General features: G+C 42.7%; 1 protein-coding gene across 3 annotated transcripts in view; it reads right to left on the bottom strand.

Annotated features, from left to right (window-relative positions):
- Window positions 1-24,100, bottom strand: part of HR (HR lysine demethylase and nuclear receptor corepressor) — a 316,649-nt gene that overhangs the window by 18,282 nt on the left and 274,267 nt on the right. For all 3 annotated transcript variants that reach the window (XM_069213971.1, XM_069213973.1, XM_069213972.1), the window contains exon 19: window positions 10,975-11,103. In XM_069213971.1, the coding sequence (XP_069070072.1) occupies window positions 10,975-11,103 (129 nt within the window). The remainder of the gene's footprint in view (window positions 1-10,974; window positions 11,104-24,100) is intronic.

Below are 24,100 nucleotides of genomic sequence, written 5' to 3'. Positions count from 1 at the left end.
AACCACCCCTCCAAGGCCTTCACTGAATGGTCAATGAAATCAACCCAGTCTTGTGAAGACTCCTTTTTGGTCTCTCTGAACTTTATCCTGTATTGTTCAGTGGTTAAGCCATAACCATCCAGGAGTGCATTCTTAAGAACTTTGTAATCATTAGCTTCATTTTCTTTTACAGTAAGGAGCCTATCCCTACCTTTTCCACTAAATGATAGCCATAGGATAGCAGCCCACTGCCTTTGAGGGACATCCTGTACAGCACAGGCCCTCTCAAGTGCAGCAAACCACTTGTTAATGTCATCCCCCTCCTTATAAGGGGGAACTATCTTATGCAGATTCCTGGAATCATGCTCTTTTGCAGGATGACTATGGGGAATACTGCTGCTGCCACCATGGGTTTCTAAACCCAGTTTCTGTCTCTCCTTCTCTACTTCTAAAGTCTGTCTATCCAAATCCAGCTGTTGCTTCTTGAGCTTCAGTCTGGTTTGTTCCACTCTCAATCTATTGAGCTCCCTTTCTAACAATCTGTCATCAGGGTGGGTGGGAGGGACATGCCTTGAAACAGAAGTATGGTGAGAATGGACAGAAGGAGACCTGTCCCTTACAGAGGGCACCCTAACAGCTTGGCTAACAGAAACATCAGTACCACTGTGGTGAGAATAAATGCTTTTGCTATGATGTGAGACAACACTATTTGTATGGTGTGACTCAACATCATTACCAACTATGCTAGACTGTCTAGTAATGGGCAGGCTAGGAAGTTTCTTTCCTGAATCTTTTCCTGGGGGAGTCCCTGGATCAGATTGGGAACCATTAGCTACTTTTTCAACAGATGGGGCACTTCTTGCCTTATCTTGTTCTCTAAGCATGTTAAGTAACAATTCCAAGGAAGGATTCTTCCCTACACTCAAACCTCTCTCTATGCAGAGACTCCTTGCTCCTTTCCAGCTAAGGTGATCATATGCAAGTTTGGACAGATCAACATTTTGGCCTGTGCCAGACATTTTTAGAGAGAGTTAAAGGGATAGAAAAAGAGAAAAAAGTTTGTCAGAGCTTTTAGAAAGACAGAGAAAAAAAACTTTTTAAACTTTTTAGAACTTTTTAGGAAGTTAGAAGTACTTTTCAGCACTTAGAAAAGAGTGAAAAGAGGAAATGCTAAACTTTTTGGCAATGTGTATATACACTGAACTTGTTCTGTATATTTTTCTCTTATGAAAAGTACGATGACAAGAGTGGTAAGTAGTCTCAAAACACTTATCCCACCGCTGCACAACCAATGTAGGAGGCTGGACTGGCTTGTAGTGAGTACCAAGGGGTACTTGCACCTTGCACCAGGCCCAGTTATCCCTTATTAGTGTATAGGGTGTCTAGCAGCTTAGGCTGATAGATAATGGTAGCTTAGCAGAGCAGCTTAGGCTGAACTAGGAGACGTGTGAAGCTACTACAGTACCACTTAGTGTCATATGCACAATATCGTAAGAAAACACAATACACAGTTATACTAAAAATAAAGGTACTTTATTTTTATGACAATATGCCAAAGTATCTCAGAGTGTACCCTCAGTGAGAGGATAGGAAATATACACAAGATATATATACACAATAGCAAAAATATGCAGTATAGTCTTAGAAAATAGTGCAAACAATGTATAGTTACAATAGGATGCAATGGGGAAACATAGCGATAGGGGCAACACAAACCATATACCCCAAAAGTGGAATGCGAACCACGAATAGACCCCAAACCTATGTGACCTTGTAGAGGGTCGCTGGGACTATTAGAAAATAGTGAGAGTTAGAAAAATAACCCTCCCCAAGACCCTGAAAAGTGAGTGCAAAGTGCACTAAAGTTCCCCTAAGGACAAAGAAGTCGTGTTAGAGGAATAATGCAGGAAAGACACAAACCAACAATGCAACAACGCTGGATTTCCAATCTGGGGTACCTGTGGAACAAGGGGACCAAGTCCAAAAGTCACAAGCAAGTCGGAGATGGGCAGATGCCCAGGAAATGCCAGCTGCGGGTGCATGAAGCTTCTACTAGACAGAAGAAGCTGCGGTTTCTGTAGGAACGCAAAGGGCTAGAGACTTCCCCTTTGGAGGACGGATCCCTCTCGCCTTGTAGAGTCGTGCAGAAGTGTTTTCCCGCCGAAAGAACGCCAACAAGCCTTGCTAGCTGCAAATCGTGCGGTTAGCGTTTTTGGACGCTGCTGTGGCCCAGGAGGGACCAGGAGGTCGCAAATTGGACCAGGAGGTAGAGGGGACGTCGAGCAAGACAAGGAGCCCTCTTAGCAGCAGGTAGCACCCGGAGAAGTGCCAGAAACAGGCACTACGAGGATGTGTGAAACGGTGCTCACCCGAAGTTACACAAAGGAGTCCCACGTCGCCGGAGACCAACTTAGAAAGTCGTGCAATGCAGGTTAGAGTGCCGTGGACCCAGGCTTGGCTGTGCACAAAGGATTTCCGCCGGAAGTGCACAGGGGCCGGAGTAGCTGCAAAAGTCGCGGTTCCCAGCAATGCAGTCTAGCGAGGTGAGGCAAGGACTTACCTCCACCAAACTTGGACTGAAGAGTCACTGGACTGTGGGGGTCACTTGGACAGAGTTGCTGGATTCGAGGGACCTCGCTCGTCGTGCTGAGAGGAGACCCAAGGGACCGGTAATGCAGCTTTTTGGTGCCTGCGGTTGCAGGGGGAAGATTCCGTCGACCCACGGGAGATTTCTTCGGAGCTTCTAGTGCAGAGAGGAGGCAGACTACCCCCACAGCATGCACCACCAGGAAAACAGTCGAGAAGGCGGCAGGATCAGCGTTACAGAGTTGCAGTAGTCGTCTTTGCTACTTTGTTGCGGTCAGCAGTCGATTCCTTGGCAGAAGGTGAAGAGAGAGATGCAGAGGAACTCGGATGAGCTCTTGCATTCGTTATCTAAAGTTTCCCCAGAGACAGAGACCCTAAATAGCCAGAAAAGAGGGTTTGGCTACCTAGGAGAGAGGATAGGCTAGCAACACCTGAAGGAGCCTACCAGAAGGAGTCTCTGACGTCACCTGGTGGCACTGGCCACTCAGAGCAGTCCAGTGTGCCAGCAGCACCTCTGTTTCCAAGATGGCAGAGGTCTGGAGCACACTGGAGGAGCTCTGGACACCTCCCAGGGGAGGTGCAGGTCAGGGGAGTGGTCACTCCCCTTTCCTTTGTCCAGTTTCGCGCCAGAGCAGGGCTAAGGGGTCCCCTGAACCGGTGTAGACTGGCTTATGCAGAATTGGGCACATCTGTGCCCAAGAAAGCATTTCCAGAGGCTGGGGGAGGCTACTCCTCCCCTGCCTTCACACCATTTTCCAAAGGGAGAGGGTGTAACACCCTCTCTCAGAGGAAGTCCTTTGTTCTGCCATCCTGGGCCAGGCCTGGCTGGACCCCAGGAGGGCAGCTGCCTGTCTGAGGGGTTGGCAGCAGCAGCAGCTGCAGTGAAACCCCAGGAAGGGCAGTTTGGCAGTACCAGGGTCTGTGCTACAGACCACTGGGATCATGGGATTGTGCCAACTATGCCAGGATGGTATAGAGGGGGCAATTCCATGATCATAGACATGTTACATGGCCATATTCGGAGTTACCATTGTGAAGCTACATATAGGTAGTGACCTATATGTAGTGCACGTGTGTAATGGTGTCCCCGCACTCACAAAGTTCAGGGAATTGGCCCTGAACAATGTGGGGGCACCTTGGTTAGTGCCAGGGTGCCCTCACACTAAGTAACTTTGCACCTAACCTTTACTAGGTAAAGGTTAGACATATAGGTGACTTATAAGTTACTTAAGTGCAGTGTAAAATGGCTGTGAAATAACGTGGACGTTATTTCACTCAGGCTGCAGTGGCAGGCCTGTGTAAGAATTGTCTGAGCTCCCTATGGGTGGCAAAAGAAATGCTGCAGCCCATAGGTATCTCCTGGAACCCCAATACCCTGGGTACCTCAGTACCATATACTAGGGAATTATAAGGGTGTTCCAGTAAGCCAATGTAAATTGGTAAAATTGGTCACTAGCCTGTTAGTGACAATTTAGAAAGAAATGAGAGAGCATAACCACTGAGGTTCTGGTTAGCAGAGCCTCAGTGAGACATTTAGGCACCACACAGGGAACACATACATATAGGCCACAAACTTATGAGCACTGGGGTCCTGACTAGCAGGGTCCCAGTGACACATAACAAACATACTGAAAACATAGGGTTTTCACTATGAGCACTGGGCCCTGGCTAGCAGGATCCCAGTGAGACAGTGAAAACACCCTGACATACACTCACATACAGGCCAAAAGTGGGGGTAACAAGGCTAGAAAGAGGCTACTTTCTCACACCTGTAGCCTGAGTTTCGAAAAAAAGGCAGGGTACCCCAGTTTTCAGGCTGTTTTGAACCAGTAAAACACTAGCAGAAGAAATAGCCCAAGGTGGCGCCTTGGCCACCCTTATTCTTTGATACAATTAACCCATCCATTGCAAATTTTAAAAACATATGAATCGATTCACAAAAGCTTTTCTGAGTATGAGAAGTAGAACTATATGAGTGCTTTCTGACACTCTCTGACATGCCTTTGTGAATTGGCCCAAAACATCCAGCTTCCGATTAACAAAAGTGCAAACAGAGAACAGTCTTTTCTATTTGAACTGATTGTATATGAATATTTCCTGAACATTCCCATTTTATTCTCATTTTAAATGTTTTGAGGACAATTCACAAAGACTTAGAAGAGTATGTAAGATACTTCAAGAGCACTGCATTATTAATGCAAAATAACTTTGCGATTATGACCACAAGTGTTTGGCGACATCTTTATTTAGAGTTTCAGACTGGCTGAAAGACTACAGGGCTTCAATTGCAGCGTGCCAAAGAACATCCTTAAACGTTAGGTGCCTCCAACAATCTTCTATGAGCCCCCGGCCTGCTGCGTTCTATTGATGAAGAGCTAACCCCAGAAACACCTGCTGCACACACTAAGGTGAAAAACCACAGACTACAAATGAAATAAGCACAGAACTTGTACTGCATTTACCATTTACCATAATGCAATGGGGCAAACTGCATGCTGGAGTGTGAGGCAGTGTGCTCACAATCCTGTTTAAAAAAATCTCCCTTGAGCCAGCAAGCTGACGAGTTTTGGTTGATACACCTGTGTGGCAATGAGTGGTACGGAGACCTGAGAGGACTTTTGCACCATTTTCAGCAACCCCAGAGAAAAGTCTGCTGCGTTCTACTAATGAAGGGCTACATCCAGAAACAAGTGTCTAGAGATATACAGCACTCACTGCACCCACTAAGGTGAACAACTACAGTCTACAAATGATATAAGCACACATTTGTACTGCATTTACCATAATGCAATGGGGCAAACTGCATGCTGGAGTGTGAGGCAGTGTGCTCCCAAATATTTCCTGTTCACACGTAACCACACAGGAACAGAACACCACACATGTTATTTAAACTGAACAGAGATCCCAACAGTTCTAACATATTATAGTTACATGTAATAAAATATAAGGGGAGACAATTAATGAAAGGTTCGGAAGGACGAGTGCGCACAGCCAGAAAGTAATCCTGCCTTCATTTTTACTTACTGCCGGTTTCACTTATATTACTGGAGATCCCTTTTGATTTGAGTAATAATAATGATCTCCTGTCTAATTACCCCAAACCCATAAATCATCAGCATCCAACAACAGATACCACCCTAATAATACAGATGAAACTCAAATAGATGGCTTTCAACCATAAATTAGTAAACAAGGGTTAAAGAAACTGGGGAAATTAAATGAAATGAAAAAAACGCAGTTGGAAACATCTATATAAATGATGCCAAGCCTATAAATTCGTCCTCGAATGAACAATCTCTTAACCAATATTTAGCTAAATCAAGCAAAGCAGTAGTCAGCAGCTTGGCAAGGGTCCAGTATTAATTGAAATTCAGCACATTACAGATAACATAGTTCAACTAAAAGAAGGACCATCTTCAGCATCAGCTACGAGAAAAGGATCTCTAAACCCAATCCGCTGTATGTCAATTCAAAACAAACAACCCCATCACAATAGCCAAAGCACCCCTCCTAGAGTCTAATAACTCTTCAAATGATTCTTCAAATGTAGTTAAAAATATTGCTGACGTCTTTGCTCTTCTGGCAAGAACACGATCTGCTGTACAAAGTGTTAAGCACACACCATTTCTCCCTGAAGGGACTTTAACAGCATTATTAAATCCCTTGCCATATGACACCATCACAAATACTGTTACTACATCGAACATAGTAAAGATATAACACATATGTAAAATTAACTCAATCTTGAACCTACATATCTAGACGTAATCCCCACTTAGAGATTGGAAGGCTATTACAATATCCTAAATCACCAGAACATCTTGAAAGCATAAAAACTGTCCCCGGAAGTAAAAAGTCAAGATTCAAGTCACTTAAGTAGTGTTAGGTTTATTTGGGATAAAAATTCAAAAGGTGAAATGACCCAAAGATCCAGGACCACAGATGCTATTCCTTTAAAAATCATGAATAGATGTACTAACTTCACCATATGGTGGAATCTCCATTTCAAAAGTAGCAAAACCCAAATATCTTAAGACTCGTAGACCAGAGGGAAGATTTTTATCATTCCCTTCAGCCACCGAATGCAGCAACTCACTTTAAAGGTCATACAGACCCTAATACATTTGCGCCTTCTGCTCATTAATATAATGTGACAGTCAAACGCACCTCCAAAGAATACAGCAATGTGAACCTATCTGTATCGATTAATTTTTAGTAGTATATCAACAATTAAAACATCCCAAGTGGATGAACTGCTGATTTATTCCTCGAATATTGCTGGTATAGAGCAACACATTAATTCAAGCTGTGAACATTTAATAACTATTTTGAATCAATATCACTTAACTTGCCTTCAGAAAACCTGAAAAAACAAACCTTACAGTCTATCAAATTTTCATTCATATGAATTACAAGCTTCAAAAAGCTCAATGGGCCAACCAAGTGGTGGGCTATCAATTTTAATAAACAACAACTTCAGAATGAAAAGTTCTAGAATCCAAACAAGATCAAATGACATGCTCATACTCCTTTTGGGAACCAGGAACCAAATTCAACTATTCCTAGTAAACCTTTACTTTTCTCCTAAGTTAATAAAAAAAGATACATTTGATGCCATTATCCATGAGTTAGAGAACATTTTGGAGCAATACACTAAATGTATGATAAAAGTAACGGGTGACCTTAATGATAATTTACTTTATACATCTACGGAGAAATCATCAGCTTAGGATTCACCTGATACAGCCTAGAATATCTATATACCTATGACCCCTTACAATGTGAAGAAAAAGGTAACAAGCAACAAACATATGTGCAACTTATCACATGAGTTAGACTATCGCTAATTGAATGGTAGGTTCCTGTAACATCATCTGAGTAGATCAACATTTGTCAACACCAAATTCAAGTATCATAGATTTTAATTTTATTTACTGTTCAAGATCTCACTACTGTTAAAGTTTTTTAATTCTTTTGAGGAAAGAGGGTGATTACAATCCCCAGGATATAAAATTATGGCTTATTTATGAGCAGTATCATATAGATACTTTAATGATATTAATATAATCTCAATTAATTCCAAAATAATTAGATAGAACTCAGCTTTTGAACGTACATTAGAAACCTTGATCAATCAAGAATTTAGAGTAACAAGACTGGCCACACCTAATTAGATTAACCACAAGTCATCTGACTGGCTCGACAAATGAGAAGCTTTCTTAAATTTAGCTATTCAATTTACTTCCACTAATTTTGTTAATAGACACAATACCATAATTTGTTCTGCAAATCGATTCTCTACTAGCCAATCAGTTACTTTAACACAAAGACAGCACTGGAAACTAATGTGAGATCTCCTGAAAAATCACACTCATCACATCAAACATGAAAAGGCACGCGATGAATGGACTGAAAAGGAAATTCAGATGAAACCTCAGGAAGCACCTTGGGTAAAATTAATTGGAGCCATCATGTCAAACAATACTAAAGAATTCTGACCTTTAATTGGTGTTGAAACCAAGTTGTGGGAATCACCCAATAAGAATTGTATTTCAAGTAATATACTTAGCAAGAACATATTAAGAATCTCTCTTCAAAAATATCAGTATGCCAACCGTAAATTTAAATTACTCAAATACAACTTCAGATGTATCACAGCAGGAAATTAAGACTTTGATCAAAAATTCCCAATCTTCATGAGCTGCAGGCCCATATGGCATCCACATTGATGTTCTAAAAACACACTCATCTCTGTGAAGTGCATTATTACATCAAGTATTTGCTTGAATATTATCAACTGGCAAGATACCAACTTCATGGAAGGGAGCTATTATCCATCTGATTCATAAAAAAGGACTGAAAGTTGACCCTAACAACTTCTATTATCCATCCGATTCATGAAAAGGGACTGAAAGATGATCCTAGAAACTATTGGCTAATAGCCCTTCTCGACTGCCAAGGATTTTTTTGGGGGGAAATAACTATTGAATAAATACTTGGGCAACTGATAACAATCTGAGAAAATTCAATTAATCAGGACTTCAATTACTATAGATATTATCATTGGTTTGAATTTATGAATTGACAAAATAACAAAAAAACTCTCCCTCCATGTCTGCTACATCGATTAAAGCAACGCGTTTGACAAAGCAAGCTACAGAAGATTTTGGCAGAAACTAGTAAAATTAGGCACTGATCCAACACTACTACATTTTTGATCATCTTATATGATGAAACCTGGATGAAAATCAAAGTATCTAATAGTAAATTGCTTTCACCAGGAATGTTTACATGGATTGGTTTAAAACAGGGTGGCACCCTTGCACCCATTATGTTTTCTTTATATGTATATGACCTACTGTTGCATCTTGACGCTGCAGCAGGTCTTTCACCAAAACCTGCTAGACAACATCACCCATTTAGCCAGTGTAGATGATTTGGTCGTATTTTCTTTAACCCCCAAAAGTTTTCCAAACCCTGTTGTAACAATTGGAGGATTACAACACTAAAAATGGTTTAACTATAAATGTTAGCAAAACCAAGTGATGTTGACACCACTATCCTGGCCAATAGGAGGAAAATGTATAGATAGAGTTGACAAATATGAATACCTGAGTCTTACTGCAGATAGTAAAGCTTTATGGTGCAACCATATTTCATCTTGGAAAATAAAAGTAAGCATTATAACTGAATCCATAATGAGATTCTCAAAGGTCTGTGTTCAATCAATTATTGCAATGAATGCCAAGTTTACTCAGTTTCTTCTGTATGTTTCACCAATACTTAATATAAAAAGGAAAATCTTTAGGCTTAACGGACATTTGCATTACTTTTCACTGCTGCAGAGCTACACACATTTGGCTCTAACATGTGACTCTTACTTATCAGCTTCTCATGACTATCTACATTCCAACTTAGAAGCTCCAACTATAATTACATTTTTGAGATTTAGGTTAATGTATATTCCATTAAGCCAATTTGAAGGATCCTAGAAAGTCAAATGCCAAACTACATCAAGGTATCGACTCTGTAGTTCAAAAAACAGAAACCATTGATCTTATCATTTGTTTATGTCTAAAATTACTTGACCTAAAGAGAAAGTACTTGTGAGGTCCATTTAAGGCATTCGGCATCAGGTCGATTAGGGAGGGGATTAACCTCAGCTTCTGCATGTAGAATTACAGTTTTATTGAAAAATTACTGCAATTTTTAGACTGTGCCTATAGTCTTTTAAAGAACTCTATTGCTGAAACCACATGTTTATGACATTTTGGTTTAAGATTTATTTCTTTAACATATGGTTTGTTATATTTGTTATAATGTATACCTCATAAACATTGGCAGTTCAAACATGGCAATATTTGTCGGGGAGAAATGTCTGGTATTTGCTGGAATATGTGGATTTTGGTATGGTGAGCACCTAAATCCGCATGTTATTTTCACAAAAAAAAAAAGAGAATTCACTGGTATTTACGCATGCGTGATAAATTACAAGTGTGAATAGTTAGATTTGATCAGGTGCGAAAAATATCACAACATTTACCGGGCCGTTTGTAATGAGTGCCTAAAGGTATAGATGAATACAAATGTTTTCACATAAGACAACTCTTATAGTGAATGATTTCTATAATCAGTGATTGTCCTAAAATTATTTTCTGGAACTGGCTCTCTCAGATCAATTGTGCTCTTGGAGATGGGTCAATGAGCACAGATTTGTATGTAGCGGTTGTGAAGGAGAGAACTAGAAGCTTGAGATCATGAGGGTGCAGAGAAATCAGAGTACAGGAAGTTGTAATTATGTGAATTCAGTTCAAGGATGGTGATTGATTTCTGCTGAGAGATTGTGACCGTGCATGCTTACATGTAGAGCTGACTGATTGTGACACAGATTTAATGTGGGAAAAATATTGTGATTGTTTGGAGATTGATGAATGTATAGTTGTGATATTTGAGATTGTGTAAGTGTAAACAGAGGAAGTAGAGAGGTTAGGATGCCAGACTGGAGAGTTGAGATGTTCCAACTGGATGGATCCAGGGATTTCAAAAGATGTGCTTGTGTTCTGCATGAACGAGAAAGGTTATGAATGAGAAAATTTGGGGAATATACGAATTTGAAGGATTGAGAGAATGTGACTGTAAATTTGCAGAATAGAGAGGATGTGATTGTAGATTTAGGAATTTAGAATTTTGAGGCCAAGTGACTGCAGTACTGAATTTGAGAAACTGAGAGCATTTGATTGTGAGCTCTGGGAGCAGAGAAGAAGACTGAAATTGGGGACAATAGGCTGATGGTGTTTATTTGGGACACTGCAACTGTATGAATTTGGGGAGTTAATAGGATGCATCTGTGAGAATCCGAGGCACTGAAAAGCTGCTTTGGGTGAATTTGTAGAAAGTAGCGTGACTTACCTGTGCAGAGAAATTGTAAGTGGACGGCTGAGTCTTCCTCGCAGAACGCATCAGGTGGGCGGACAGGGAGGCATTCTCAGGTGACAAGAATGCCTGGGTGATGCTGATAGTGTTGGTGAAGTTGTGCACCTAGAAAACAGGCAAAATATGTGTTTTATTCTTCAACAGCCTCAAATTTCATTGTAATCAACAAACATTGTAGATTTTTTCATGAGCATAATGTTAGTCACGGGTAACAAAGATTATCCAGTACGTGGATTAGATTTGAAACCTTTAGAAAAGTGTACCTGCCTTTAGAGAATATATCAGGATAGTTATCTAAAAACATTTAATGCTTAACAAGGAATGGTTTCTTACCTGTAACTCCAGTTCTCTCGTAGGGGTATTTCCATGATAGTCATAAGCACTGAATAGTTCCGCGTGCCTGCGGGGACCCCGGAGCACTGTTCTGTAATGTATTCTTAAGTGTAGATGTTAGCCTTTGTTGAAAAAAGGCCTGTTAAACCACTTAAGAATATCACTGTGCAGCCTAGGTGAAAAGCTACACAGGCCAAATTGTTTATTCTTGAGGTTGGAAAGAAAGACAGCTGTAGTATAGATACACCTTTAAACACTTATTTATTCTAGAAATGTAATAAAAAATATATTCTCAAACTTTATTTACACCTCCAAATGAGAATAAAACAATGCAGGGCAGTGTAGCCCATAGGCTGCCATTATACAGGATGTAAATAGAGCTGTGCCTTTAAGAAAGGAAAGTCTTCCTGTATCCCATCATGCACAGCAAAAGGCAGTTGCCTCAGTTCTTTTTTGTAGGCTTGTAACATGACATGAAGAAAGATGAACATTCTTTGTATTAACAACATTGTTATCATTATTGCAAATTTTCTTATGTCAACTCCACCAGGGAGGAGGGAGGGTTGCTTATGATTATCATGGAAATACCCCTACGAGAGAACTGGAGTTACAGGTAAGAAACCATTCCTTCTCTCGTAGGGGATTTCCATGTATAGTCATAAGCACTGAATAGATTAGCAAGCCCATCCCCATAACCGCGGTGGAGTAGACCGAGCAATACTGAAACCATAAATTATGCAAATAAATTCTTGAGAGAGGCCTGTCCGACCTGCGCATCTGCCCTAGCATCTGAATCAAGGCAGCAATGCTTAGTAAAGGTATGGACAGATTTCCAGGTAGCCGCTTTGCATATTTCTGTCAAAGGAATATTTCTCATCAAGGCAGCAGTCGCTGCCTTCCCTCTAGTGGAATGGGCTTTTGGCCTGCCATCGAGAGATTTATTTGCTAACTGATAACAAAATATGATACATGAGACAATCCACCTGGATAAGGATTGTTTGGAAGTGGCTAAACCTGTTCTAACTGGGCCATAGTTAATAAACAGCTGCTGTGATTTGCGAAAGCATTTTGTTCTGTCCAAGTAAAATTTTAAAACCCTCTTTACGTCGAGAGAATGTAGGGTTCTCTCGGCAGGGGTAGAAGGATTCTGGAAGAAAGTTGGTAATGAAATGGTTTGGTTCACATGGAAGTCTGAAACGACTTTAGGTAAAAATGTTGGATGTGTCCTCATAACTACTTTTGAAGAATGAAACACCGTATAAGGTTCTTGGGCGCAAAGGGCCTGGATCTCACTGATCCTACGAGCTGATGTGATTGTGACCAGAAAAGCAGTTTTCCACGTAAGATGTTGGAGTGATGCTTTATGTATTGGTTCAAAAGGATGTAGCATCAGACGCGAAAGGACAATATTCAGTTCCCATGGAGGAGATGGCCTTCTAATGGGAGGAAAGACCTTTTTCAAACCCTCCAGGAAGTCTTTTATGATTGGAATCCTGAAGAAAGAGGATTGGGAAGGGCTCTTTCTATATGCCATTAGAGCCGCCAGGTGTACTTTTATTGATGACAATTGCAATCCAGACTTTGCCAAACTTAATAAGTATGGCAGAATAGTCTCCTCTCCGCAGGATATTGGGTCGACATTATTGTCCAAGCACCACACGCAGAACCTTTTCCATTTGCAGGCATAAGCTGTTCTTGTGGAGGGACGCTTTGCCTCCCTTAGAATCTCCATGCAGTCCTGAGGTAGGTTCAGGTGACCATATTGTACTAACTCAGGAGCCATGCTGCCAAATTCAACGATGAGAGGTTGGGATGAGTTATCTGACCTCGGAACTTCGTGAGAAGGTCTGGGCGACAAGGCAGCCTGATGTGTGGTTTGAGTGACCGGTGAAGGAGGTCTGGAAACCACCACTGGCGTGGCCATTCTGGGGCAATGAGAATCATCTTGGAGTGAGCATTGGACAGCTTCAGGAGGACTGCCGGTATCAGGGGAAGCGGTGGAAAGGCGTAAAGAAATGCTCCTGACCAGTTTATCCCCAGGGCATTCCCCAGCTTTCCTGGATGGTAGTATCTGGAGGCGAAGTTTTGGCATTTTTTGTTTTCTGGGGTTGCGAATAGGTCTATAGAGTGGGTACCCCACATGGCAAAAATGGAACGGACGACGTCGTGCAAAACCCATTCCTGGTTTTCGTCCATTGCGCGGCTGAGGGCATCTGCTTGAACATTCTGTATGCCCGGAAGGTGAGTTGCCACTAGTGAGAGGTTCCTGGCTAGAAGCCAGTGCCAGATTGTTTGAGCCTCTGTCGACAGAGTCTTGGATCTGGTGCCTCCTTGTTTGTTTAAATAATACATGGTGGCCATGTTGTCCGTCTGGAGAAGCAGAGTTTTCGTCTTCAGTGATGGGTGGAAGGCCTCGAGCGCAAGATGGACTGCGCGAAGCTCCAAAAGGTTGATGTGATACAGTCGCGCTCTCTGTGACCACGTGCCTTGGACTCGAAGGTGACCCATATGCGCTCCCCATCCGAGCAGCGATGCGTGTGTGACAATGGTTTGAGTTGGCGGCTGTTGTTGGAATGGAATCCCCTCCAGAAGATTGTTCGGCAAACACCACCACTTGAGGGATTGTATGGCGTGGGGAGAAAGAAGGACGCTGTTCTCCCAATCGTCCACTAGTTGACACCATTGATCCTCCAGACATTCCTGTAAGGGTCTCATATGGAGGCGAGCATTGGGAGTGAGGTAGATGCAAGACGCCATCGAGCCCAGGAGAGAGGATATCGCTCTTGCAGTGGTCTGAGGTGTTTTCTCGAGCTGCTGGCACTTTTGGAGGATTGATAATCGTCGTTCCTCCGAAGGAAACACCTTTCCTTGCTTGGTATCTATGATGGCACCTAAGTAATACAGCCTCTGAACAGGTGTTGCTGTGGATTTGGAGAGATTGACTTGAAGGCCCAGACTTTGGAGAAGCTGGTGAGTCCAGTTGAAATGCTGTTGAGCCTCCAGATACGTGGAAGCTTTTATGAGCCAATCGTCTAGATAGGGGTAGACGAATATTCGATGTTTCCTCAAATGGGCTGCCACCACCGCCATGCATTTGGAAAAAGTTCTCGGTGCTGATTTGAGGCCGAAAAGCAGTACTGTGAATTGGTAATGACTTTTTCCGACAACGAACCTTAGAAACTTTCAATGCTTCTCGATCACCGGAATGTGAAAGTAAGCGTTGCGAAGATCTATTGTTCAGAGCCAGTCGCCCTGACGAAGTTGGGGGTAGATTTGGTGTAAGGATAGCATCCTGAATTTCTGTCTGCGAATCCATTTGTTTGCTACCCTTAGATCTAGAATGGGACGAAACTCTTGTTTGTCTTTCTTTGGTACCAAAAAATACCTCGAGTAGATTCCCTTTCCGTGCTGATTGATCGGGACAGGTTCTATTGCTCTCTTTTGTAATAGGGTTGTTACTTCTAATTTGAGAGTGTTGAGGTGGTGACTCACTGGTTTGGGTGGAATAGACGGCAGAGGGCTGATGAACCTGAGAGAGTAGCCATTCCGCACAATATTCAACACCCAGGCGTCTGATGTAATGCGTTGCCACTCGTCCAGATGATTTGAGATACTTCCCCCTACCGGAGTGGGTAACGGAGGAGGGGGAAGAGAGGATTCAGGGCTTAGACGCTGGTGACTGACGAGCTGTCTGGGTTTGCAGTGTTGAGTGACCCCTTGTTGGCTTTCGTTGGGTCGAGAAGGTTCTTTGATGCTGTTGCTGTTGCTGGGGTCTTGAAGACATCCACTGCGGCGTTTGATATCTCTGAGTAAAGAGTCTACGGTGGAAGGGACGGAATGTTTTCCGTTGCTCTCTTGGTCTCTCGATGCCCACCGCTTTCAGAGTGTCTAGTTCAGTTTTCATTCTCGACATCTCATCGTCAGCATGAGAGCCAAACAAAGTGGAACCCGAAAAGGGCAAATTTTGAATTCTCTGTTGCGCCTCTGGTTTAAGTGACGTCAGGCGTAGCCAGGCGTGTCTTCTTAAGGACACTCCATGAGCATAATTATGGGCGGATAGCACCGAAGAGTCGGCAGCGGCGTTGATCACTTGACTGGAGACCATGGCACCTTCACTAACGATCTCCCAAAAATCTTCTTTTTTCTCTTTAGGGAGATGTTCCGCAAATTGCAGCACAGAGTCCCAAAGGGCACGATCATACCTGCCTAACAGTGCAGTAGCACTGGCTGCTTTCATTGTGATGGCTGAGGTAGAGCATACTTGGCAGCCTGCGGCATCAATCTTTCTGCTCTCCTTGTCCGGTGGTGAAGAGGAAGACGGAGATGTAGAATGCAACTTTTTTGCAGCCACTATAACCACTGAGTCAGGCACCGGATCTGTCCTCAGGAATAAAGGGTCCTGCTCCGGAGGACGATATTTCTTTATAAGCCTGGAAGGAGCAGTTTTAGCTGTGGACGGTGTTAAAAATATGTCCATTGCTGGTTGAAGTAGCCCTGGGACCAGCGGTAGTAATGGTCTTGAAGATGAACGCTGGCGTAATGTCTCGAAAATAACTGAGGTTGTTGGAGCGGGTACTGCCAGCGGGATGTTTAATTTGGTAGCCCCGCGAACTAGAACCTCTTGGAAGGTGTTCACGTCGTCTATGGGAGAAACTCTCGGAGACGGTGAGTAAGATAGAGTGGGAGAGTAATCCCTCGTGGATGAGGAGGAATGTCTATGGTGTGAACGGGCAGATCTTTGAACCGATTCACTTCTGCGATGGTGTCGAGAGGAAGAAGAGCGTCTCGAAGAGCGTCGGGAATATCTTGGGGATTCCGCCGGAGTCACTGGAGCGGACTCTGAAGGAGGAGCCGGCGGAGGAGCTGTAGGTGCCAGAGGTGTCTGTGGTAGAGGTGACGGCTGAGGAGACGGCTGAGGTGAAGCTGGTAGAAGAATGAGAGAAGCCGAGGATTCTGAGGTGGTATAAACCCTCCTTGGCCTCTTTGAGTGCCTCCTCGACGTCGACACACTTGTCAACGGCGAAGTACGATGACGATGAGTACCTCTCGGCGTTGACTCCTCTCGTCGTTGAGAGCCCCTCGACGGTGATCTCCCTCGACGGCGATGGGATGACGGCGAACGTCTTTGATGTCGAGTACTGTCCACCGACGTCGATCGTCCCTGTTGCGGCGACGGCGACCTGGACCAAGACCTTCTTGATGGCGAGTGTCTACGCCGTCTCGACGATGATACGGCTGTCGACGTCGAGCGTTGTCTCTTCCTCAACGGTGAGCCGGTCCTCGACGGCGAGCATGTTGGCGCCGTTCCCGGTCTCGACGTCGATGCTCTCGACGTCGTCGGAGACCTATGGCGTTTGTGAGCAGGTCTGGCAGCTGCTCCAGAGGACACAGTGAGAGCCCTGGTAGAAGACTGACCTTCTCCTCGCTCTGTGACAGATTGCCCTCTTCTTCTCCTGTCCTCTCTTGCCTGAAGCCGAATTTTCTCCCTGTCGCGAAGAGTTCTTCTGGAGAAAGTTTTGCAAATGTCACAGGCATCAGGTTTGTGACTTGATGGTAGGCAAATAATGCAGACCTGGTGTGGGTCTGTTTTGGCCCTTTTCCTGCCACAACTAGGGCATTTGTCAAAGAGAGAAGGCATTCTAAAAACAGAAAAACTTTAAATTTCTGTCAGAATTTGACAGGAAAGGCTAGAAAATGTTCACTCTAGATGAGAAACGTCTAGTGAAATTGAAATCCAAAGGATTTTAATTGAATTTTTGTCAAAAAAAGCTTTGTAAGGTAGAGCTCAATGCTTCAGGGTCCTGTCAGAAGGAGCCGGAAAAAAGAACTGAGGCAACTGCCTTTTGCTGTGCATGATGGGATACAGGAAGACTTTCCTTTCTTAAAGGCACAGCTCTATTTACATCCTGTATAATGGCAGCCTATGGGCTACACTGCCCTGCATTGTTTTATTCTCATTTGGAGGTGTAAATAAAGTTTGAGAATATATTTTTTATTACATTTCTAGAATAAATAAGTGTTTAAAGGTGTATCTATACTACAGCTGTCTTTCTTTCCAACCTCAAGAATAAACAATTTGGCCTGTGTAGCTTTTCACCTAGGCTGCACAGTGATATTCTTAAGTGGGTTAACAGGCCTTTTTTCAAGAAAGGCTAACATCTACACTGAAGAATACATTACAGAACAGTGCTCCGGGGTCCCCGCAGGCGCGTGGAACTATTCAATGCTTATGACTATACATGGAAATCCCCTACGAGAGAATCCCAGTTCTAACATCAGCACAAAGTTCTGCACCACATCCATAAAAAGATAATTTACGTAAAAAATTATAAGGCAGAGGTGACCCTTCTCAGTTGCCTTTAGCCCCTTGTCTCATTTTCAGACCCTCAGGTTTTGCGTGTAGCCAAACTAATGGTGACTGAGTTTGTTGCAGTCTCCGCAGGGTCGGCGTGTGCGAGCACAGGCCTGGAATTGAAGAACAACAGTGGTATCCGGGACTCCTAGCAGGGGCGTGAAAGAGCCCCCAAGAGTGCAAGGGGCCTCCAGCTGTTCAAAGCGTTTTTATTTTCAGGATCTATGTAAAACTGATTGTTAACTGATACTTCATGCTGAGTATAAGAGAATAACTGCTGACGTTAGTTCCTTGGAGCCAAAAGGCGACTGAAAGTACGCTATTTTATTATTCATGTATAGGCATTTAGGGGTCTATTTACGAGAATGTCATGCAGAGTAAGATATCTTGTTGTGCTGCAATGCGTGACAGGGAAAGGGCAGGAATGTGCCATAATTAAGGCAATAACGGTGCATTCCTTCCTTTTTCCCTGCACTGGCACCCTTTTGGCAGCCTAGCGGCAACGCAGGCACCCTTGCACCATGGTGCAAGGGTGCCTGGGTTGCATGTAGGTTGTTTTTGTGCAGGGAGGAATACCTCCCTGCTCACAAACAATCCTGAGAGGCATATTTCTCTTTCTGTGTGTGCTGCAGAATGCAGCACACATAGTAAGAGGAAGTAACGAGGAAAGATAAAGATATTCCTCCATGTTATGCCTCACCTGAGAAGGCATATCTTTTTGGCTCATTCCCAGGTCTACTAGTTCTGGTAAATCTGGGAATGTGTCAAAAACCACGGGAGTTGCGTGGGAATACCCACACAATGCCCATTGAATGCCTTCCCAGGGCAGAGTAAAGCAATGCAGCAATTTGCACTGCATTTCCTTACACCATATTTATGGGGCCACTCTGGGCCATGCGAAGTTGCCTTTTGTGGCTTCATAAACCACATGTAAGGTTTTTGTTGCTCTTGTACCACGTTGCGTGGTGGAAAAGCGACACAAACGGACTCATAAATAGGCCCCTTAATATTTATGCAGCTTTCTATGACATTACTGTGAGCAGCTCCGTGCGATCTGCTCTGGTAAACCAGATCTTGTTTGATGAGGTCACTATTGTGTCAGTAGTTTGGAATGAATTGCATCAATCAAAAGTACCTTTCAATATGCAATGGTTGTAGAACGATGTTCTAAAGTCTGCCAGAACACAGGCCCAGAATGCTGCCTTCGATTGGCCTGTTTAAATTTAATTAAAACCAGGAAGTAATTTAACACCACTCTCCAGAAAATTGTCAGGAGGGCAGCTATCAATCTAAGGGGGTCATTTTAAGTAGAGAAGAAGATTTGATTTAAGAGTACTTAGGCCCAAATTTAAGAAGGCCTAGTGCCACATTAGCACAATGTTTTTATGCTAAGGTGGCGTTAGACTTGCAAAATCGCTGTGCCATATTAATAAAGTAGAGCAAGGCATGCATTGCACCACTTTGTAACCCTTTGTGCCACATTATGCATGCTCCATGCATAATGTATGCAAAGGAGGGGGGGTTCCGGCGCAGGGAGGCCCACAAAATAGCACAATAAAACCTACAAGATTTCATTGCACCATTTTTGGCGCCATTTTTAACGCCTGCTGAAAGGATGTAATCAATGGGCCTCCTTGCACTTTGCTCCACTAGCGTCAGTGGAGCAAAGCGCCACAATAGCATCAAAAATTCTGACGCTGTTGTTCCTAATACCGCCATGGTCTTCCACATCATAAATACGGCGCACACATGGTGGAATTAGGGGAGTACGGGGGTGCAAGAAAATTGGCGCTGCATCCAATGCATATCCAATAAAGCAGGCCCTTAAGTCTCACAAAAAAAGGTCTTACATATTAGGATAAAAAACACAGAGCAATATTACTGCCTACATAACAGCAAGTGATTGGCATCTATCTTCCCACAATATACCGGGTCCGCTAATGTAGGGGTGCATTGGCGTCTGGAAACAGACAGCTAAGACTGTCTATAGCCAGTTGGTATGAGCCCTTTTAACTTTGTGTTATTACCACTCTGTGCCCTTCCTCTAGCCCGTGGGTGTCCAGAAAGCTGGATCCAAGCCAGCAGTTCAGGTCACTCACTGACCCTGTAGATGAGTTCCAGTTTGACTAATTGTATGTATATTTATGTTATACAGTTATCCTGAAAATCGGACAAGGATCCAGCACTCCTGGTCTTTCAGCATGCATTGCAGAAGAGATTGTTGAGGGTCTAAGGGGGAAAGAAGGGATCAATCCTGTGTCACTAGAGAGTCAAAGACTAAAGGATGTCACTTTCACTACTGCTCGCATTGTAGTGGATCAACATCCTTGGACCTAAGCAGGTTCGTGAGCTAGGAAGAGACACCTCGAGTTTGTAATATCCTTAAAATTAAGAAGAATGACATGGGGGAAAAAGTAATTTCGCAATACTAGTCTGCAAACTAAAAATCAGGAAAAAGACCAGAATCTTGAGCTCTGCAGACTGTGTTTGCCTGTAGGACTGACTTGCACCAGAATGGAAGAATCCTAAAGTTATTGGCTGAACAAATATAAAAAAATCTTAGGCATTATAACCTTTGACAGTTTCTGACAGTCATTTGAAAGAAAGCACCTTCTTTAAAAACAGTTTCTTAACTAAACAGGCCATTATGAAGTTGTTTAAGATGCTGAATTTCTAATATTGTTAGAGTCTGTGGCAGTCTGCGATAGGGTTGGCAGTTCATGCCTGGAAAGTCAGTGCAATTTATTTCCTTAAGCTGATATCTGAAGTGTTTCTCATTTGGCGCAAATGTTGACAAAGCTGCGAGGGTTACAGTTGCATTAGTCTGTCTAAGCAACTAAATGATATTTCTTGATGGGTGGATGCAAGAAGCTTTTCACTATGAAACTACACACCCAAGATTCTCTGTGACGGGATGCACAATCTATACAACCAATACCTACACTTCCCAAGATTCATTGAGCTAGACAGTGCTCAATAAGGCCCTGGCCCAAAGGCAGGACTTTCTTTTCAATCCAGAAACGTTGGGGATTCCCATGTGGTTAATTAAGGATGTGACTACCAAAAGTATGCTTTAAGTGCACTGAGCAAATTTTCATATTGCTTTGATCATAGCTGAAAGGAGACTAGTGCAGAGGCTCCAAGAAGAGGCTTAGTAATTTTCTGTCAGTATTTCCTAAATAATCACATTTCGCAAAAGGATCCCGTACTCTTTGCCAGCTGTCTCACAACACCCCCTGTCTACCCACAGGATCACTAGAACGTATTGTTATTTTAAATACATGCAAACAACACTGTCTAGATATTTGCTGGGATGTTTGCGAGATCAGGTACTTCCCAACAATATGTAGGTTGCTGCACTCCTCTTATCTCGCTCAGGGAGGCTTCAAGCTCATGAGGTTGCTCCTTGCATTCCAACCCAAAGTAGTCTTTCTTTTGTTATGATGTATACACTTGTAAAGAGCAGTGTATCCTAAGCTTGTGTACCACGCATGGAACAATGTGATGCTACCATGTTTTAATGGTCTAAATCGCAGTTGAACTTTGTGCTGCTCGGTCAGGGGTAAAATGCTCGCTACCAAAGCTGTCTCCATGGAAAATGTTCTTCCTCTATAGTGTGATTTTTTAAAGAAGCAAATGCATACCTGGAAGAACGAAGTGGAACACAAATATGTAGTAGGAGCGCATATACTTATACACAAGGAAAAAGTGTCAGACTCCTACAGAGACTTGGCTATCATTTATTTTACTACAACATTGGAATTTTGGGAGTCCACTGAAGACAATGGAGTGGCTCAGGGCCAACATTCCAATGCTTGTCTATCTCTTTTTTCATTTTAGGTCTCGCGTTAGCCAAGACCATTTGATTTTACCAAAATTATATGTATAATATACTTACTATTAGAGGGCTTTCAGCCACCTCTGTTCATCCATTGGTCTATTCCTGTGTCATTCACAATTTGCTTCTCCCCGCTACACCATCAGGCATGGGGTAATGGGTCAGCCTACTTCAGCTACAGGCTAACTTCACTTTGAGTGACTACATCTAGCCCCTCCGACAAGGAGCACACCCTCATGTGAGGTACTTCCCTTCAGTGGCAGTATTTGTATTTTTACTTTATTGTTACTTTAGTGTTGCCTTTGCTTGTAGAGTCTGATGTGATAACGGGTGGCTTTCTACCAGATGAGAGCACGGGGTACATTCCATCTTTATCAACTCCTGTCTCCTGCCAATGCTATTGCAAATTACTTTCTTTATCTGACTGCTGTTTTTTTACACCATACCAGCTGCTCACATGCACTCTGAATATAATCTCATGAGGGTGTTCTATCTTTACAACCCTAACTGACTGTCATTTCTTCTTTCTGTCCTCCTTTCTTTTCTTTCTTGCCTTCCTCTTTCTTGTATTCTTTCTTTCTTCTTTTTTCTTTTTCTTTCCTTCTATATTTCGTTCTTTTTTCTTTCCTTCTATATTTATCTCTCTTCTTTTTCTTTCTTTCTTTCTCTGTCCTTCATTCTTTGTGTATTTCCTTCTTTCCTATTTCTTTCTATCATTCCTCATTTCCTTCTTTTTTCCCTTTCTCTGCTTCTTCTTTTACACGTTTCTTTCCTTCTTTACCTTTCCTTCCTTTATCCACATGTTTTCTTTTCTTTGCTTCCTTCCCAACTCTCTTTCTATCTCTTGTCCTCATCCTTTCTTCCCTTCGTTCTTGTCTTCTTTCCTCCCTTGTCGTTCTTCCTTTCCTTCATTCTTTCCTTCTTTCTTTATTCCTGTCTTCCATTCTTTCCTTCCTTTTTTTCTCGCTTTCTATTTTTCATTCTTTTCTTCTTTTTTCCCTTTTTTTCCTCCTTTCTTTGTTCATACCTTTCCTTCTTCCTTGTCTTCTTTCCTTCCTCCATCATTTTTAATTATTTCTTGTTTCCTTCTTTCCTTCAGTCTTTCTTTCCTTCTTTATTTCTTTCCTTATTCCCTTCTTTCTTTGTTCTTTTTTTCTTTCTTTCTTGACAGCTAATGACAGACTGATTGGAGTTTCTAAGTCTGTTTTAGTCAAGACCTATAGATTTTACCTATAGGGGTTTTCAGCCATACTTTGCCATTAGTCTGAGGTTCTGTCATTCACTTTTCTATTCCACCCACTCCAGCATGGATCAGGGGGCAATGTCTCAGCCCACTTCAGCCATTTGCGACTTCATTGTGAGTTTAAACTTGCTGCCCTTTCACAAAGTAGTTACCTTCAGTGTCTGGGAGTACTATGGCAATGTGTACTTTTTTGAGACCAAAACAACATTTTTGCCTTTAGCCTATGTTTTGTTTAGATTTATGAGGGCCTGGCAGCTTCCTGAACAATACATTTTTGCAAAAACCATGAAAAACAAGAATTGCAAAAAGGCTGGAGGACAAAGCCAGACCTATTGGCTTTGCCAATGTTAGTTTAATTTAGAGCATTCTACTGTCAGTGGCTGTGATGTTCTAATTACAATATAGCCTTTCCCTGGTGGGGCTATACTGGATGTTGAAGGCCGTCTCCCTTGGTTCAGGGCCCTAACAACAGGTATGGCGGGAGCATGTCCAGCAGCATGGCTGACAAGACATTCAATAATTAAAAGAAATAACCCCATGTGGGAATTATCATGCTATCTACCACTCAATTGCCTTCTCATACATTCATTCACTCAACTAACTAAATCTTAATAAAGGAATATAAAAATGTAATATTTAATAAATAATCCCATACACAATAAAGAACATTAAAAACAAACAATCACAAAAAAGCCAGCAGACCCCACGGGGAACCTCTGCATAATCTCTGGCCTAATGAAATTGGGAGACCACACACAATACACCCTCCCTGGTCTATTGACTTTTTGCTGTCCCATATCAGGTATACAGTGGCCAATTGATTCATGCAACCAATATCTCAACTCTTCTTGGCCTGTTCCAATGAGTCCAGCAATTCAACTTGCGTCAAAGCGTTTGGGTGGTTTTTTACAGTCCTTTTTACCACCTTCCTCAGGACGATTTTATATTCTCCCAATCCATAATCATTCCATATCTGCCTTCATAGTGGATTGTACTAATATCAAAATTCAATGATAGTCACCAAATTGTATCCTTATCCAGAGGGTATTTCTTACTCCTCTATTTTCACAAGACAAATCACCTCATATATTCTACTTTTTCAGCAAATTGGTAAAATTATTTTAAAACGAGTACTGTGCCGTTAATTTGGCTCTAAGTCTCAAATCTTGTCGGCAGAACCTCGTTCTCATCCTTTCTTTTTTCAACAGTGAACCGTCACTCCGTCTGTGAGCAGGGTCGGATTAGTACAGCAGGTGCTCGGGCAATGGGGGATTGGCCGGCAGCTGAATTGCAGCTTTGGGCCGCTTTTGTGGCCTTACCGGAGGCAGATGGGCCT

Source organism: Pleurodeles waltl, chromosome 11, assembly GCF_031143425.1.
Source record: "Pleurodeles waltl isolate 20211129_DDA chromosome 11, aPleWal1.hap1.20221129, whole genome shotgun sequence".
Lineage (NCBI taxonomy): Eukaryota > Metazoa > Chordata > Amphibia > Caudata > Salamandridae > Pleurodeles > Pleurodeles waltl.
This window is presented reverse-complemented; position numbering and strand designations above follow the sequence as displayed.